The sequence below is a fragment of the Notolepis coatsorum genome (assembly GCF_963971535.1).
Source record: "Notolepis coatsorum genome assembly, chromosome: 19".
NCBI classification, from domain to species: Eukaryota; Metazoa; Chordata; class Actinopteri; order Aulopiformes; family Paralepididae; genus Notolepis; species Notolepis coatsorum.
The window spans coordinates 172,615-191,982 of NC_140183.1; the positions used below are offsets into that span (position 1 = coordinate 172,615).

The 19,368-nt window shown below is 51.3% G+C and overlaps 1 protein-coding gene across 1 annotated transcript in view; it reads right to left on the bottom strand.

The window, feature by feature from the left end:
• Positions 1-19,368, bottom strand: part of LOC311245888 (adrenocorticotropic hormone receptor-like) — a gene marked incomplete at both ends in the record, with an annotated part of 96,261 nt that overhangs the window by 56,646 nt on the left and 20,247 nt on the right. The window contains 2 exons of the mRNA XM_084335913.1: positions 5,590-5,669; positions 5,754-5,858. Of these exons, the coding sequence (XP_084192039.1) occupies positions 5,590-5,669; positions 5,754-5,858 (185 nt within the window). The remainder of the gene's footprint in view (positions 1-5,589; positions 5,670-5,753; positions 5,859-19,368) is intronic.

The following is a 19,368-nucleotide window of genomic DNA, read 5'->3' on the forward strand; positions in this document are numbered from 1 at the left end:
AGGGTTAACCGTCTGTGTATTGTCGCGGTGAAAGGGTTAACCGTTAACCTCTCTACAAAGAGTCCTGGCTCACCGAGGACAAACGAGACGACCCTGAACATGTGGATCCAGTTCTGTATCGTTAGTGGCTTAGCTTGGCATCACACTGCACTATCTCGCGTACGTGCACGCGTACTGAATAAACCACAAATGTACCTCTAATACCAGTATTAGTCTGACCACACCCCTCATCAGCTTACCTTCATAAGCAGGTGTGTGGTCACCTGCTCTCCTCCTTCTCGCTTTCACCACAAGGAAGAAGTGCCTCGGTAGATCCCCACACTTGACACCATGATGGAAGAAAGGTTTAGGAGCAGCTTTGGGAAACAAGGATACGTTGACATCATATCTTTATTTTCTCTCTCACTATTTTCGAGAAAATACGGCGATATTGTCTTCGTACTGGAGTGTCTGGAAGATGATGATCATTCTAAAAACCCTCCACCGGTTTTCGTATTGGGAGCACGCCGCTGCATGCTTCTCAACTGCAGTTCCTTGCTGTGTTTGTTGGGGTGAAACCTGTCAGGCCACAGCTGAACTGTCGGACATGCCGCTGTTGTGAGAAGCGGTGCGTTCCAGGTTGGGTGAGTAGTGTTTGCTGGCGGGCTCCACTTGTCTGTTAGTGCTATGGGGGCTACTTGACAAAGTTTATGGAAACCGGCCCCAGGCTAGGGTCCTTTGTTTAGCCGCCTAGGCGACAGAAGGCCTTGGTCTGGAGACCATTATAGTTTTAACTAGTGGGCCGCGACCATTGACACTGGTGATCCCTGTGTGTTCTGGACGAGTGGATTCTCTCTGTCACCGTGTTAAGGCCCCATCTTTCATATCCAAATGAGAGTATTCCTTCACGAGGGGATATGTGCATGTAATGTGCGATAGCGGCAGATTCATGTTCAAAGTCAGCTACACAGGCCAGTTGGTACTGTGCTGATTCCGTCGGATGTGGTAAAGTCACCGTTGTGAAGCGGTGTTGACATCTTGTTTTCTCTTTTCTCTTAAAAAGTGAGGAGAGGTTCAGAACGGCGGCCTGTCTGGGTGAGTGTTATGTCATTGTTTACATGTTCATAGCTTACGGTTAGCCAGTCAGCTGTTAACTGCTGCGTTAGCCTGCTGGATCGCTGCATGGCCTGCTTAGGGCCTACTATTAGCCAGTCAGCTGTTAGCAGCGGGGCTAGCATGTCGTGGTCGCTAGGTAACGTTAGCTTGCTGCTATGGCCATGGCTGGCGCGGGGTAGCTTAGCTTCTCGCGCGCCGCCGTGAGCTCGCTTCTGATCGCCGTTAGCTTGATGCTATTCTGTTGAACGTGCTTTGATTTTAACATGTTTTACACTCTTGACCGCGACGTCATCCTTGACAGGGGATGTTTCGTCGACCCTGCCCTGAGCCTGGACGGCAAGGTTGCATCAACGGGGGACTGTAGTACGGGTTGGGGCGGTGACGCTACCCAGTTCGGACAACACAGGACGGCTGTGTTCCTACGGTGTCTGTGACTGCACTTCGCTGATCTGCGTTCCGGGTAGGAATGGGGTTGACCAGACCTCATAACACGTCTTCTGGTTTTACTTTGCTAAATGTATTGTGAATAACGGTGTTTTTTCCCAAAACGTGTGTTGTTGCAATGCATTTAGGATACGTTGCGGGTTATGTGTGAGCTGTTTTTGTCACTGGCAGTTAGCTTCTCCGTGCAAATCGTGATGTAATGATCTGGTTGTTGTGTGAGAAACATCATGGTGTTTATATGTACCGTGTACTCACTACTAAGGCAACTAACCTATGAAGCTATGCTTGGTGACAAGTGAGTAAAAGAATGTTCTTTCTCAGACTGTAATGACAATGAACAGTGTGTTCACACATTAACAGGTTTTCCTGTTTTAACTGGCCGTATTGAGGGTAAAATAGGAGGATTGTGTTTTTCCCCCCCGGTTCCCTGGGGACTTTTTCATCCTCCTATCAGGCATGTTTGTGCACTAATTGTGTCTTTTGTGTGGTAGGGATGCGATGTAACTCTTAGCTTGATTGCTGAGGTTGTGCTAAATCTGCTGGAGAAACTTATTTCCTAAAGGGAAATTGGTTTGGTTGCTGTCATGTGTGCTTAGCAAGGCCTGTGGTCGATACTAATCGAGAATGATGTATTCTCTCATTGTGAAAAAAACGGCGTTCCTCTGTTGAGTGTTTTTGCCATTTTTTGTAGGTGATGATGGGTTGTGTGTGTCATGTGACCTACAACTGGGTTGTACTGGCCACAGAAGCACATGTGTATGTTGGACCGGGGTTCTTAGAGCCCTCTCTATTCTGTGTTTTTCCTTAGTAAAAATCAGATAGCAGGTTAGCTCATGCGCTGTGTGGAGCTGTGAAACGCTTCATAGAGCTGACTATGACTGTGTCATATTCTCTTTTTGTCGTTACATCGTATCATGGGTGTGGGGTCGTAAAGGGGTGAACTGGTAACCTTTCCTCTCCCCATTGTTCTGTCGGTCAGGGGTACACCCCCTGTCCTTCAGGGTTCCCGTCACGTGGCGGTTCGGCACGTTACGGGGGGGGGGGGTTGGGGGGGGGGAGGGAGTTCCTGGTCCCACGGCCTGGTATATTGGGCGTGTGCACCGCAGGAATTCCCCCGCCATAGGTCTCTGTTGGTAGGACTTCCGTGTGCTGTTCAGGTCCATGTGATGGATCTGTTTTCAGGGGGGGTGGTCAGGGCTCCTCCTCACCAAGCGCCTATTCAGGCCTTCTGTGAGTTCGGACTCCTTCTTCCATGTGAGGAAGCCTCCATCAGAGTACAGAGCCTTCCTCCTCAGATTGTCAAAGTGAGTGGACCCTCTAGAAGGGTCCTTTTCTATTGTATGTATATTCGATTCAATTCGTTTATTGAGTGTGTATGGGTTCAGTGCCTCTTCCCCGGAGGCCCTAAAACCAGTTTTTTACATGGCTCAAGGTGCAATATATTCTTTTCAATCTGTACAGCTCGCGTGGGAAGTCTCTCTGGGGATCCCCGTCTCTTTCCTATGGGAGGGTGGTGGGATGTAAAAATGTGAACATTTTTTACCCCGGCTGTGTAGACTGGGATACATACTGTTGATGCTTCCTTCTTTCTATTCCAGAAGTGTTGGAGTTAGGGAGTGTCACACCCCTCTTGTCGTTCCCCTGGGCGCCTTGGGGATTCAATGACAGGTCTAAATAGCCTGTTCATTGATGGGGGTGTGTCCCGACGCACGTATAGTGCTAGCTCGCTGTAAACAGGCGATTGACTGGCACGCCTTGGTTGCTTGTGGTTGAAACAGCGTTTTTATAAAGCAACTGAGATGGGGGTTTTTCCTCTTCCGACGACCACATCCCATGACCTGGGTGGGTTGTCGACGGATTCTCGTTCATGTCTGGGGGATGATGACGGGATGGATCTGAACATATGTGGTGGGGTCTCACGCCCTTGGGGTGGGCCACCAGGCGCGGTTTGTCCGAACGTCTGGGTGGCGCCTTCTTTTCATGTTAAGATCAACACGCATATCTGCCCTTCTCCTGGAGTAGGCATGTCGGCGTGGTTAGGGCACGGGACTGGTTCTGGTCACGCTGGTCCAGATCAGTTGAACCCGTTGTCCGCCGGGGATGCAGATCTGCTGTTCTGGTACCCTGAGGGACTTGGGCTTTTTTCAGGGGGAAAAATGCCAGGTCGGTCTGGGTGTCACAGGGTTAAGCGCTATGGAGACCCTGGTTGGGTATGTTTTTACTCAGCACTGTCGTCATGGCTTACAGCCATGCCATTCTGTACGCGCTCGATCTCGTCGGATCTCGGCCGCTACACAGGTTGGTCCTGGTTAGTACTTGGTTGGGAGACCGCCGGGGAATACCAGGTACGGTGTGCTTAGGGGCTGGTTCTCCATTATTTTTCGCTCCTCTCTCACGCATGGCGAAGAGGGGCCTGTGGGGGTGGTTTTTTGACCTCCTCTGGTGACCCTGTGCTTCCCGTACCGCCAGGCCCCGTCCGAAGTGATGTTTGCGACCCGTAGGCCTGGGTTAACCCTTTTTGGAAACTGAAACACTTGTACTGCGGTATAGCCGGTGTATACCCGCAGGTGTGTTTTGGAGTTTTTTCTTGAGGGGTTATAGGAACAACCACCGCATTGGGTAACACCGAGGTGGTTGATTCCCTGGTGTGTTGGAGCAGTGTCAACTCCCGGGTTCACCGTTTGAGGGTGCCCCTGCACGTTCATGACGTCTGCCAATCGTGTCAGCCTTCTCTGCCTCGACCCCTCTGGGTGGGGGTTTTTAAATGGAGGCTTGGTCATGCAACACCGCCAGCTTACGCTCCTTCCGCCGGGGCGGCTGTGTTCAGCTGTCCCCTCTGGCGCCTGTCTCGTCCGCAGTCTCCAGGCTAGGGTTAACAGCCTGTTGCCTGGTTTTTCCCCGGTGCGCTGCCTGCTTCCGTTGGTTAACCTTTTTTGTGTGCTTACGGCCATGCTGACTGCCTGTTCTGCAGGGTCAGTGTGCCAGGCGGTGTACTATTGGGGGGACGGGGCCCGCTCGGCTTACGGCCATACCAACCTGAACACGCCCGATCTCGTCCGATCTCGGAAGCTAAGCAGGTTCTGGCCTGGTTAGTACTTGGATGGGATTCCGCCTGGGAATACCAGGTGCAGTAACTGAGGGGCCTTTGTCCGAATACGCTGGCGATGTGGGGGGCGGGGCACTACGTGCCCACCTGGTGGGGTCTTGATGCTGGCATCATGGACTTCTCCGGGCCCCCATTCTAGGGAGTCCAGTCCTTTTGGTGGGTCTGGGTCTTCCTTCGTGCTCCGCTGCTACGGCCTTGCCACGGGGTTGGGTTTGCCCTTGACCCCGTGATTCTGGGGGCAGTAACGAGGTTGTTCCTCCGTTCGTTCCCGAGTGGCATGCGGGTTGTGCGTGTGTGTAGTCGTGGGGTCAAGCCACGGTCTGCTCACCCTGTGCGTTGAGTTGCTTGAGTGCCTCTTCGCACGGTCGGGTCCGTCGCCCTCCCGTGACGTCCCTAATAGGGGGGCTACCCGCCATTAGGGGGGGTCGGGGGGGCTCGGCCCTCCCTGTTCTGATGGTTGTGGGGGGGCTGTCAGCGGGGTGTATTTGTCAGCCAGTGGCTCCGCTTGGCCTCCCTTGTGCAGTGTGATGCCAAGCTAAGCCACTAACGATACAGAACGATAGGTTATGACTATAACCAAGTTCTGTTAGTTAGGGGCGATGCTTGGCATCAGACGGCCGCTGCAGCCCTTGTCCTCACCTTGTGGTGAAAGCTTGGGAAGGAGGAGAGCAGGTGACCACACACCTGCTTATGAAGGTAAGCTGATGAGGGGTGTGGTCAGACTAATACTGGTATTAGAGGTACATTTGTGGTTTATTCAGTACGCGTGCACGTACGCGAGATAGTGCAGTGTGATGCCAAGCATCGCCCCTAACTAACAGAACTTGGTTATAGTCATAACCTATCGTTGTCTCTCCCATCACCACTACTTCTCTGACATCCGGTCCGTCTTTCTGCATTTCCTCCCGGCTGACGCAGACACTCCTCATGGGATTGGTCCATACCGCCTGTCAGTCATTCTGAGGGCCACCGCCCCCTGCTCCAGGTCAGTGAAGGAGAACTCCTTACAGAGGGCCACCAGAACCTTACAGAGGACCATCAGAACCTTACAGAGGACCACCAGAACCTTACAGAGGACCACCAGGACCTTACAGAGGACCATCAGAACCTTACAGAGGACCACCAGGACCTTACAGAGGGCCATCAGAACCTTACAGAGGACCATCAGAACCTTACAGAGGACGGTCAGAACTTTACAGAGCACCATCAGAACCTTACAGAGGACCACCAGAACCTTACAGAGGACCATCAGAACCTTACAGAGGACGGTCAGAACCTTACAGAGGACCATCAGAACCTTACAGAGGACCACCAGAACCTTACAGAGGACCACCAGAACCTTACAGAGGACGGTCAGAACCTTACAGAGGACCATCAGAACCTTACAGAGGACCATCAGAACCTTACAGAGGACCACCAGAACCTTACAGAGGACCACCAGAACCTTACAGAGGACGGTCAGAACCTTACAGAGGACGGTCAGAACCTTACAGAGGACCATCAGAACCTTACAGAGGACGGTCAGAACCTTACAGAGGACCATCAGAACCTTACAGAGGACCACCAGAACCTTACAGAGGACCATCAGAACCTTACAGAGGACCATCAGAACCTTACAGAGGACCATCAGAACCTTACAGAGGGCCACCAGAACCTTACAGAGGACCATCAGAACCTTACAGAGGACCATCAGAACCTTACAGAGGACGGTCAGAACCTTACAGAGGACCACCAGAACCTTACAGAGGACCATCAGAACCTTACAGAGGACCACCAGAACCTTACAGAGGACCATCAGAACCTTACAGAGGACCACCAGAACCTTACAGAGGACCACCAGAACCTTACAGAGGACCATCAGAACCTTACAGAGGACCATCAGAACCTTACAGAGGACCACCAGAACCTTACAGAGGACCATCAGAACCTTACAGAGGACCATCAGAACCTTACAGAGGACCATCAGAACCTTACAGAGGACGGTCAGAACCTTACAGAGGACCATCAGAACCTTACAGAGGACCATCAGAACCTTACAGAGGACCACCAGAACCTTACAGAGGACCATCAGAACCTTACAGAGGACCATCAGAACCTTACAGAGGACCACCAGAACCTTACAGAGGACCATCAGAACTGTAACTGAGGGGTACAATTCCCTGACTGTATTGTTAAGTATGGTATTATTAAACCACTACCTCTTGTACTTTAACTTCTGGCCATCCAGTACATGATATAGATATGATGAACACTTTCCCACCTGATGAAACGAAGTCCACACAAATGTACAAATCGAATATTTAATATAGCAAAGGGTATATACAACGTTCACTTGTTTACATTTATGATTTGAAATGCACTTGTATGGCAAATGAGTATTCGTAGGTAAATCAATATTGAATGTCCAATCTCTGGTTACGCAGGGAGTAAGTATACAACCCGGTTCTTTAGGGAACTATAGCGATGGTACTTAAATGATTATAGCTGGATACACTAAGGGGGGGGGGGGGTCCCGCTGGTTGTAAGACAGTAGGAGGGGGGGGTTAGAAGAGCCGCTGGCGGTATCCCATCTGGCCGACGATTTCTTGGGAGAATTCAAAGTCTTGAACACGGTGCCCACAGAACCTCGGTCCGCAGATGAATACAGCTGGACCCTCTGGTGGACGGTAGCTGCCGGTCCACAATGGAGAGACGTGAGGCGACCTCACTGGTGTAGAGCGCCGTCTCACCTGGACTCCTCTCCGGGGGGTAGTTCCAACACTCCGCAGTGTTGGCCGTTATCCATGGAATAATCAAGTTCAAGTTCTCAAGTTCTTTAATAGTTGTCATACAGAAGTACAGAATACTTTCATACAAAATGCTTCTTACTGTTACGCTCCAGAGACTGTGCTAGACAAGATAGTATCAAATAACATAATAACATAATATAGCATGAATTTAGAAGAAGAAAATGAGGTCACAGTGTTCGGTATAGACATATGTACAATGTTCTGAGTTACCATATAATATACAATACACAATACTATGCAGTGTACTAATGTACAGTACTATCTAGTGCAAAGCAGAAATGGGATGAGGTACAATTTTAGGTACAATTTACAGTAAGGTGTACGAGTTGTAGTGCAATCCTTCATCCATAAATATAAAGTGTGGGGAGTGGGTGCTACAGTGTGTTTGTTTAAAGTGGGTGTGTGCTATAAGTGTGTGGAGTGGGTGCTACAGTGTGTTTGTTTAAAGTGAGTGTGTGCGTGTGGATGTGTGTGCTATGTGCGTTTGGTGGTTGTTGTTGTGTAGTGTTCATTCATTGTTCGTTTAGCAGCCTGATGGCCTGGGGATAGAAGCTTCTTCTGAGTCTTTCTGTGCTCGCCTTGAGACTCCTGTATCGCTTGCCTGACCGCAGCAGTTCAAAGAGGCAGTTGTTCGGGTGACTGGAGTCTTTAATGATTCTCTTAGCCTTGCCCTTGCAACGCTTGTAGTAAATGTTCTGGAGGGTGGGGAGCCCCCCTCCAATTGTGCGTTCGGCTGAACGTGTCACTCTTTGTAGTCTGCTTTGGTCTTGTGCAGTGCTATTCCCAAACCAGGAGGTGATGTTGCCGGTCAAGATGCTCTCTATTGTACATGAGTAGAAGTTCTTAAGGATCTTCTGGCTGACTTGGAACTTCCTTAGGCGCCTGAGGAAGTAGAGGCGTTGTCGTGCCTTCTTCACAACACTGTTAATGTGTGTGGTCCATGTCAAGTCCTCGGATATGTAGGCTCCGAGGTACTTAAAGCTGTTGACTCTCTCAACCGGTGCCCCGTCGATGCTGAGGGGGCTGTAGTCCTTGACCCCCGACCTCCTGAAGTCCACAATCATCTCCTTTGTTTTGCTGACGTTCAGGGAGAGGCTGTTTTCCTGGCACCATCCCACCAGGACCTTGACCTCTTCCAGGTAGGCCCTCTCGTCGTTGGCAGAGATCAGGCCCACCACCACTGTGTCGTCAGCAAATTCATCAAAGCACCCAAAGCATAATCCAAGCCGTGGAAGGCTCGCCGTCGTCCGGGTAGAGTAATCCAATGTACAGGTCTCCTCGTCCTGGCCCGGAGCTCCTCGGATGCAAGCACCACTAGTGGTCTGCCCAGCCTGGTTAAGACTCCAGATAACGTCAGGAACGATGGGGGTGCTGATAACTTTATAACTCTAACCGAACGATGCACCATACATAAATAGACTATTATTAGCTTAATAGAATACGTCCAACTCGACGGTATAGTGCCAAACTATGACAATTCAACTATTAATCCACACGATATCTCAATGCCTATTCTGAGGCCAAGTAGGCCTTACTGCACCACACGTGCGTCGTGGGTGAGGCTTCGCGTCTGTTACTCGGTTGGAGGGTAAAGAACTAATGGACTAAAAGGAAGTTCTACTTTACTCGCGCCATATATATATGCGCTGTGAACAAATAGTACCATTCGTATTTCGCCAGACGTATTCCTACGCGGAACCGGGCTTGCCACGACATGTTGGGTGGCACGATTGAACTTGAACCTAGGGGTATGGCTGCTGGCGCCAGGTTCTCGTCCAATGGTAGAATGAAACTATTATGGGCTGTTTAGTAGACTAAAGAGATATTCAGTGCATATTGTACAAGGAATATACAGGGGATATCAAACGATATACAAATACTATTTAAATATATATATATATAAATATATATATTCGGTTTAATCTGATCCTTCACAACAGCCGCCCCCTAATTAGTCCCACCTAATTAGCTAAGCAGAGACAGATTAACCGCACTGTCTACCACTCAAGGTCCGCTGTAAGGGTCAGTCAACTCACAAAGTCATGGGGTCATGGTCATCATCGATAGTATCTGGGAGTCGGGGCAGTTCTATTAGCCTCGCCACGGGTCGTGTGTAAGTTCGCCCTTGGACGAGTACTTCAGCTGCTCGGACCTTGCCATCGGCACCGGTGATCACTTTGCTTACGCGGCCAGCCGGCCACATAGCTCTGGGTAGTGACTGGTCGATAATCATGACGACTGTTCCTTCTGTCAAATTGTCTCTCTCTTTTACCCACTTCTGGCGGGTCTGTAGAGACGGTAGGTAGTGGAGTAGGAAGCTGCTCCAAAACTTGTCAGCTAGTACTTGACTGTACCTCCACATTCTTCGGCCGTTCGCTTCTTCAGGCCTGTACATTGTCTGGGGTAGCGCGGGGTCCAGCCGCTCCATTAAGAGTGTGTTGGGGGTGACTGGGTCGACATCTGCTACATCACTGGAGACGTAACCGAGGGGCTTTGAGTTCAATACTCCCTCGATCTCCGTGAGGACTGTCATTAGGACTTCTTCTGCCACAGTCTGGGCCCCAAGCACGGCGTACAGGGCTGTCTTTATAGAACGTAGTTCTCGTTCCCAGGTTCCACCGAAGTGGGGTGCGTTCGGGGGATTAAACTGGAAGTCAATCTGGGATGGAGCGAGGTGGGTCTTAAGTTCTGGGCCCATAGCTTGGAAGCTCTCTCTCAGCTCTCTTTCTCCGCCTTTGAAGTTTGTCCCGTGATCAGACAACAATGTAGACGGTTTTCCTTTCCGTGATGTGAATCTTCGGAAGGCCATAAGGAATGAGTCTGTGCTCATGGTCGGAAGGAGCTCGATATGTATCGCTCTGGTGGTCATGCATTTGAATACAATACCCCACCGCTTCTCGGTTCCTCTTCCTCTCTTTATATACAACGGGCCAAAACAGTCCATGCCTGTGGAGTGGAATGGCTTGTCGCCGAGTCGGAGGCGACAGGGGGGTAGGTCAGCCATCCGTGGTATGCTGGGCTGCGCGCGCCACTTTCGGCAGTCTAGACAGGTTCGCTGGAAGCGTCGCACCGCTTCTCTTCCTTGAAGTATCCAATAGCGACGTCTGATCTCCGCGAAGACTCTCTCTGCTCCTGCGTGGTGTACATCCTCGTCGTATTTCTTTATGATCAGCTCTGTGACCTTGTGTCGGCTGTTCAAGACTATCGGGTACTTAATGTCATCCGGTAGATCGGGGGCTCTCCGCAGGCGACCACCCACTCTGATGAGATTATGGGCGTCACTCTCGGGTGCCAGGTGGAGCAGTCTGCTGTCTGATGGGACGGGCTTTCCTCCCTGTAGACAGTCTAGCTCATCGGGGAACGAGTCTCTCTGGGCTCGTTGTAGTAGAAGAAGTTCTGCTTCTTCGTAGTCAGCTGCTGAAATGTCAGTGGTGGACTGAATCTCTGGGTGGTGCCACAGGAATGTCCTCTGCTGCGCACTCTCTAGGGTAATGCAGTCATCTATGTTGGGGTCTGTGGAGGCGACTGTGCTCAGTCCACAGAACATAGGTTTCTTGTTCTCAGCCTCCTCGTTACTTGCTTCCCGTGGGGTGGGCGTAGGCCACTCTTCTTCCGGGAGCTTGAGGAATTCTGGTCCGTCACTGTAGATGTTGCGACGGGTGAGGTCATCCAGGGACATTCCCCGGGTGATGACGTCAGCTGGGTTGTGTTTGGTGTCCACATACCGCCAGCTCGCTGCTTCTGTTAACTCTTGAATCTTGGTGACTCTGACTCCCACGAAGACTTTGTATCTGCATGAATCAGACTTGATCCATGTGAGTACTGTCGTGGAATCTGACCACAAGATTGTTCTGTGCACCGGGATGGTGAGTTCACGTTGGATTAACGTGGCTAGATGCGCTCCTGCTAGGGCTGCGCAGAGCTCTAGACGCGGGATAGATTGTTGCTTTCGTGGGGCTATTCTTGAGCGAGCCAGGATGAAAGCAGTGTGTATCTTTCCTCCCTTCTCTTGGGCACGCAAGTAGGCCACCGATCCATAGGCTACTTCGGAGGCGTCGCTGAAGACGTGTAGATCAATCTTGCATGTCTCTGGCCTCACTGTGGATGGGAAGTAGCTGCGGCGTATATTGACGCCTGGGAGTGAGCGGAGTTCCGTCTCCCACTCTCTCCATGTTGAGGCAAGGTGTGCGGGTATGGGGTCGGGTCAGCCCTGGTCCTTGTCCCATAGTGCTCGTACAATCATCTTTGCCCTGGTGGTGTAAGGTAGAATACATCCCAACGGGTCATATTGTCTGGCGAGTGTTCTGTACACACTCCGTCTGGTGGTCGGTGTCGCCGTCGACCTTCCCTGCTGTGGAGTCAGGGGTTTGTGTCTATAGTGGAGCGAGTCTGTTTTGAAGCGCCAGACTAGTCCTAGTGTCATTTCTTGGGCTTCTCCTGGGATGGTCGCCATCCAGGTCTCGCTGCTGGCAGCCTTGTCCGCGGGGGAGAGGCTGCGCAATACGTGCAGGTCACTGCTGGCCCACTGCCTGAGATCAAAGCCGCCTTTGATCAGGGAGGCGCGTAGCTTGATTAGGAGAGCCTCGGCTTCTTCTTGAGTCGAAACGCTTTGTAAACAGTTGTCCACGTAGAACTGTTCTTCACACTGTGTCGGACCTCTTCATCTGCTGCTGGGTCCTCTGCGACGTGTTTCTGTAGTGCAAATGTAGCACAGCACGGGCTGCATGTGGTTCCGAAGGGGAGTACTTCCCACTGGTAGATGGCTGGGTTCTCATCTCCGCTCCTCTCTCTCCATAGGAACCGCAGCAGGGGCTTGTCCTCCTCCACTAGTCTCACCTGCAGGAACATCCCTTTGATATCCCCGCTGATAGCCACCTTGTCCTGGCGGAAGCGCAGTAGCACGCCTAGTAGGGAGGGGCCGAGTGTGGGGCCGGGCAAGAGCTCTTTATTCAGATTTTGGGATCCGATCTGGTAGCTGCAGTTAAACACAATGCGGTCCTTTCCGTTGTGATGGACCTTGTGATGCGGCACGTACCATGATTCGGTCGTCTGATCGGCCTCTTTAATGTCAATCTTTGTCGCGTGTCCCGCTGTGATTAGCTTCTCAATCTCAGCGCGGTACACACGCTCTTGAGCGGGGTCTTTGGCTAGGCGCCGCTCCGTGTTCAATAGATAGCGCTCCGTGGCGTCTTTCTTTGCGTGAAAGGTGGGCATTCCCTCTCGCCTCAGGAGTGGAGTTGCGTATCTCATCACTCCGCCGACTGTGACTCTCTTTGTCCCTTGCTCGAGTAGGTTGATGGCGTAAATGTCTTCTTTAGAACGAATATCTTTCTTTTCGTTCTTAAAGGGCATTGTCTCTAGTGTCCATAGCCTCTCGACATGCTGCAGGAGAGTGGTGTCTTCTTCTGTCGTTCTGGAGTGGAGGCAGCTAGTGGCTGCTGTTCGGTTGAGAGATTTAGCGAGGGGGCCTTGTAGTGTCCACCCTAGGCGGGTCTCGACTGCTGCAGGACAGCCTCGGGGTCCTGTATGGACCCGGTCAATCGGGACTATGAGTTCTGCATGGTCGGAGCCTATCAGCAGGGTCGGGGTAGCGCCGTCTATGAGCGGGATAGGTAGTTGTCGCAGGTGCACATATTTATCCATCAACTTGGCGATAGGGTAGGTGTACTGCGATAGTCCTATTTCTTGGCTGGTGAAAGCATTTGTAATCCTATACCGTCGCTCTGGCTGCCCGTTTGCTGCGATAGTGAAGGAGACATTCTCGCCCTTTATCGTCTTTAAATCTCTTCTTATTGTCCGAATCGTCATTTCGTTCTCGCTCCCCCGCAGTCCCAGCTGGGCCGCAGCGGACGCGAGCAGAAGGGTCTTCTCTGACCCGTCATCAAGGACGGCGTAAGTGTCCATGACTTTATCTTGGTAGCTCAATGTCACACGGACTACCTTTAAGAGCACTTGGGCGCCGCTACTGCTGGCGGGGTCAATGTACATGACACTTGCCTTGGTGCCGCTTGATGGTGCAGGTGGAGGCCGTCTTCTGTTACTGTCGTGTAGTATATCTAGATGGGCTCCGTCGCACCGACTGCACCTTTTCTTTAGGCGGCATTCGGCTGCCATGTGTGGTCGCGCACATCGGTAACAGCGCCTGTTGGACTTTATCCATTGACTCACTTCTTCTGCATTCATCTTTGTGAACAGGTCACATTGTGACAGCCAGTGTTCTTTCTCACAGTAGGGGCACGCCATCTTCCACTTCTCTTTTCTCGAGGGGGTACTGTGGCTCTTACTGCTCGGTACTGACTCTGATTGGTGCATGACAGTCACCGATCTTCTTCCATCATTTATTCTCCTGGGTCCCTCTCTGGAGCTTGGCATGCTCCGCCCGAACGTATCCAGTCGTAAGCTGCTGACTTCTCTCGCCAGGAAGTCGGCTAGATCAAGGAGGGATGGTTCGGGGCCGTTAGGATCCCGGTAGTCCCTCTGCCGCCTAAAACGCTCTTGTCTTGCGGGTGGCAGCTTCTCCAAAATCCTCTCGACGTTAGAGTTGGCGTATAGCTCATGCATGCCCTTTTCCCGTTGCGCTCCCAGCATCCCTACCAGGGACTGCACTTTGATTGACAGGTCGTCTAATGAGCGATTGTCTGTTGCTGGGGGTAGGCGATCAATATGCCTTATCTCTTGGATTACGTAATCCCATATACGTCCATATCTCTGGTCCAGCGCTGCTAGGGCCGCTGTGTATGGGGTCGTAGAGGTGGCATAGGCTAGCGCTATATTGTGCGCTCGCGGTACTTTCAGGTGCTTCAGTAATATTGCATACTTGTGGCGTTCATCAGCGACATCCACCATCATTGTCTCTAAGCACATCCGGAGCTCCGTGTACTGTGCTCGACTCTCATAGGCGAAGTCTGGAAACGACGGCGTGGCAATGTATGACGCCGCGGATGGCTGATACATCGGCGAGCGCTGGGGGAGAGACCTCCTAGGTGAGTCCCCTCTTGCGCCTCTCTGTGGGCTGGTACTGACAGGGTACCATGGCCCGCTGGTCCAGGTGCTATTCCTCGGGGCTGGTCGTGCGTCGTGCTCACCCGTGAATAGAGTCGGGGGTCTGTAGCGCAGCGCCGCGGGGGTATAGCCTGGGCTGTACTGGACCTCCTGGTCCGGTGGAGTACTGTGCTGTCGTCGGGCTTGGTTCTCCTCCTCTCCCTCTTCTTCCTCTATCAGGTCTTCCAGATCCTGTAGTCGTTGATTTAGCTTCTCCGCAGTGTATGCCGCTCCTTCCTTGTAGCTGGGTCTCGCTTGGACCGGTCTGGGAAGGGGGTCTGCGGGGGGTATAGGCTTGGTCTGTTGGTCAAGTTCAGGGTCGCTTGTTCGGTTAGGAGACGCTGCCCTTGACTGTTGTCTCGACGAGTTCCTTGAACCCCTGGCGGAGGGAGAGGGTGTTGCCTTGCGGATCAGCTGCTCCATTAGCTGCGCTTGTAACTTGTCGCGCTCGACTTCGCGCTTGGTGAGATCTGCTTCTCTTTGGGCACCGGCAGCGGCGCGCTGGGCGTCGGCCCGGTCTCTTGCCATATTCTCTTCCGTCTGAAGGCGTCTCATCTCCAGGCGTGTGCGCTCTTCTTCGCTCCGTTGCTGTGCTTGGAGTCGATCGCGTTCGCCCTGAAGTCGATCACGTTCGGTAGAGGCTGTCAGGCTGACGAGGAACGCCTGTTGTAGCATCCTCTCCGCTTCGCTGGGGGAAGGCGGTTGTGGAGGTGAGCCGCTCCTGTGTGAGCCGCTCCTGGGTGTACTCGTTGGGGAGTCCTGGAGCTCTATTTCCTCGGCGCTCTCCTCCTCTTCTTCCGTGCAGAGTTCTCTCTCTGTAGGGTTGTCTTCCTCCCGGGGCTGGTCGGGGACTACTTCTTCGGTATTGGCGGGGGGTAAAGGCATGTCAGCTCCCTCCTGGTCCCCACCGTGAGCTTGGTCAGTTACATTAGGACCTACTAGGGCCTCTGTGGTCGGGGAAACCTGGTCGTTAAGGTCAGACATAATTTTACTTTCTACTTTTACTGCGTTTACCGTTTGTCGAAGGCTAGGTAGTTGACTGACAGCGTAATCCTCTAAGTACTGAGGTGTCTGTCGTCTGCGCCGCGGGCGTTCTACGTTAGGAGGACCGTTTCGTGGAGTGTTCATCATAGGCCATTTTAATATTAATACCACTATATTAATATTACACTAGTTACCCTCCGGCTCGAAGGACCAATTGTAACTGAGGGGTACAATTCCCTGACTGTATTGTTAAGTATGGTATTATTAAACCACTACCTCTTGTACTTTAACTTCTGGCCATCCAGTACATGATATAGATATGATGAACACTTTCCCACCTGATGAAACGAAGTCCACACAAATGTACAAATCGAATATTTAATATAGCAAAGGGTATATACAACGTTCACTTGTTTACATTTATGATTTGAAATGCACTTGTATGGCAAATGAGTATTCGTAGGTAAATCAATATTGAATGTCCAATCTCTGGTTACGCAGGGAGTAAGTATACAACCCGGTTCTTTAGGGAACTATAGCGATGGTACTTAAATGATTATAGCTGGATACACTAAGGGGGGGGGGGGGTCCCGCTGGTTGTAAGACAGTAGGAGGGGGGGGTTAGAAGAGCCGCTGGCGGTATCCCATCTGGCCGACGATTTCTTGGGAGAATTCAAAGTCTTGAACACGGTGCCCACAGAACCTCGGTCCGCAGATGAATACAGCTGGACCCTCTGGTGGACGGTAGCTGCCGGTCCACAACGGAGAGACGTGAGGCGACCTCACTGGTGTAGAGCGCCGTCTCACCTGGACTCCTCTCCGGGGGGTAGTTCCAACACTCCGCAGTGTTGGCCGTTATCCATGGAATAATCAAAGCACCCAAAGCATAATCCAAGCCGCGGAAGGCTCGCCGTCGTCCGGGTAGAGTAATCCAATGTACAGGTCTCCTCGTCCTGGCCCGGAGTTCCTCGGATGCAAGCACCACTAGTGGTCTGCCCAGCCTGGTTAAGACTCCAGATAACGTCAGGAACGATGGGGGTGCTGATAACTTTATAACTCTAACCGAACGATGCACCATACATAAATAGACTATTATTAGCTTAATAGAATACGTCCAACTCGACGGTATAGTGCCAAACTATGACAATTCAACTATTAATCCACACGATATCTCAATGCCTATTCTGAGGCCAAGTAGGCCTTACTGCACCACACGTGCGTCGTGGGTGAGGCTTCGCGTCTGTTACTCGGTTGGAGGGTAAAGAACTAATGGACTAAAAGGAAGTTCTACTTTACTCGCGCCATATATATATGCGCTGTGAACAAATAGTACCATTCGTATTTCGCCAGACGTATTCCTACGCGGAACCGGGCTTGCCACGACATGTTGGGCGGCACGATTGAACTTGAACCTAGGGGTATGGCTGCTGGCGCCAGGTTCTCGTCCAATGGTAGAATGAAACTATTATGGGCTGTTTAGTAGACTAAAGGGATATTCAGTGCATATTGTACAAGGAATATACAGGGGATATCAAACGATATACAAATACTATTTAAATATATATATATATAAATATATATATTCGGTTTAATCTGATCCTTCACAACAAGAACCTTACAGAGGACCACCAGAACCTTACAGAGGACCATCAGAACCTTACAGAGGACGGTCAGAACCTTACAGAGGACCATCAGAACCTTACAGAGGACCATCAGAATCTTACAGAGGACGGTCAGAACCTTACAGAGGACCATCAGAACCTTACAGAGGACCACCAGAACCTTACAGAGGACCACCAGAACCTTACAGAGGACCATCAGAACCTTGCAGAGGACCACCAGAACCTTACAGAGGACGGTAAGAACCTTACAGAGGACCATCAGAACCTTACAGAGGACCACCAGAACCTTACAGAGGCCCATCAGAACCTTACAGAGGACCACCAGAACCTTACAGAGGACCACCAGAACCTTACAGAAGACCGTCAGAACCTTACAGAGGACGGTCAGAACCTTACAGAGGACCATCAGAACCTTACAGAGGACGGTCAGAACCTTACAGAGGACCATCAGAACCTTACAGAGGACCACCAGAACCTTACAGAGGACCACCAGAACCTTACAGAGGACCATCAGAACCTTACAGAGGACCACCAGAACCTTACAGAGGACCACCAGGACCTTACAGAGGACCATCAGAACCTTACAGAGGACCACCAGAACCTTACAGAGGACCATCAGAACCTTACAAAGGACGGTCAGAACCTTACAGAGGACCATCAGAACCTTACAGAGGACCATCAGAACCTTACAGAGGACCACCAGAGGACCATCAGAACCTTACAGAGGACCACCAGAACCTTACAGAGGACCATCAGAACCTTACAGAGGACCATCAGAACCTTACAGAGGACCATCAGAACCTTACAGAGGACAACCAGAACCTTACAGAGGACCATCAGAACCTTACAGAGGACCATCAGAACCTTACAGAGGACCATCAGAGGACCACCAGAACCTTACAGAGGACCATCAGAACCTTACAGAGGACCATCAGAACCTTACAGAGGACCACCAGAACCTTACAGAGGACCACCAGAACCTTACAGAGGACCATCAGAACCTTACAGAGGACCACCAGAACCTTACAGAGGACCATTAGAACCTTACAGAGGACCACCAGAACCTTACAGAGGACGGTCAGAACCTTACAGAGGACCACCAGAACCTTACAGAGGACGGTCAGAACCTTACAGAGGACGGTCAGAACCTTACAGAGGACCACCAGAACCTTACAGAGGACCACCAGAACCTTACAGAGGACCATCAGAACCTTACAGAGGACCACCAGAACCTTACAGAGGACCATCAGAACCTTACAGAGGACCATCAGAACCTTACAGAGGACGGTCAGAACCTTACAGAGGACCATCAGAACCTTACAGAGGACGGTCAGAACCTTACAGAGGACCATCAGAACCTTACAGAGGACCACCAGAACCTTACAGAGGACGGTCAGAACCTTACAGCGGACCATCAGAACCTTACAGAGGACCATCAGAACCTTACAGAGGACCACCAGAACCATACAGAGGACCATCAGAACCTTACAGAGGACCATCAGAACCTTACAGAGGACGGTCAGAACCTTACAGAGGACCATCAGAACCTTACAGAGGACCATCAGAACCTTACAGAGGACCACCAGAACCTTACAGAGGACCATCAGAACCTTACAGAGGACGGTCAGAACCTTACAGCGGACCATCAGCACCTTACAGAGGACGGTCAGAACCTTACAGAGGACCATCATAACCTTACAGAGGACCACCAGAGGACCATCAGAACCTTACAGAGGACCACCAGAACCTTACAGAGGACCATCAGAACCTTACAGAGGACCATCAGAACCTTACAGAGGACCACCAGAACCTTACAGAGGACCATCAGAGGACCATCAGAACCTTACAGAGGACCACCAGAACCTTACAGAGGACCATCAGAACCTTACAGAGGACCACCAGAACCTTACAGAGGACCATCAGAACCTTACAGAGGACCATCAGAACCTTACAGAGGACCACCAGAACCGTACAGAGGACGGTCAGAACCTTACAGAGGACCATCAGAACCTTACAGAGGATGGTCAGAACCTTACAGAGGACCATCAGAACCTTACAGAGGACCACCAGAACCTTACAGAGGACCATCAGAACCTTACAGAGGATGGTCAGAACCTTACAGAGGACCATCAGGACCTTACAGAGGACCATCAGAACCTTACAGAGGACCATCAGAACCTTACAGAGGACGGTCAGAACCTTACAGAGGACCACCAGAACCTTACAGAGGACCATCAGAACCTTACAGAGGACCATCAGAACCTTACAGAGGACCATCAGAACCTTA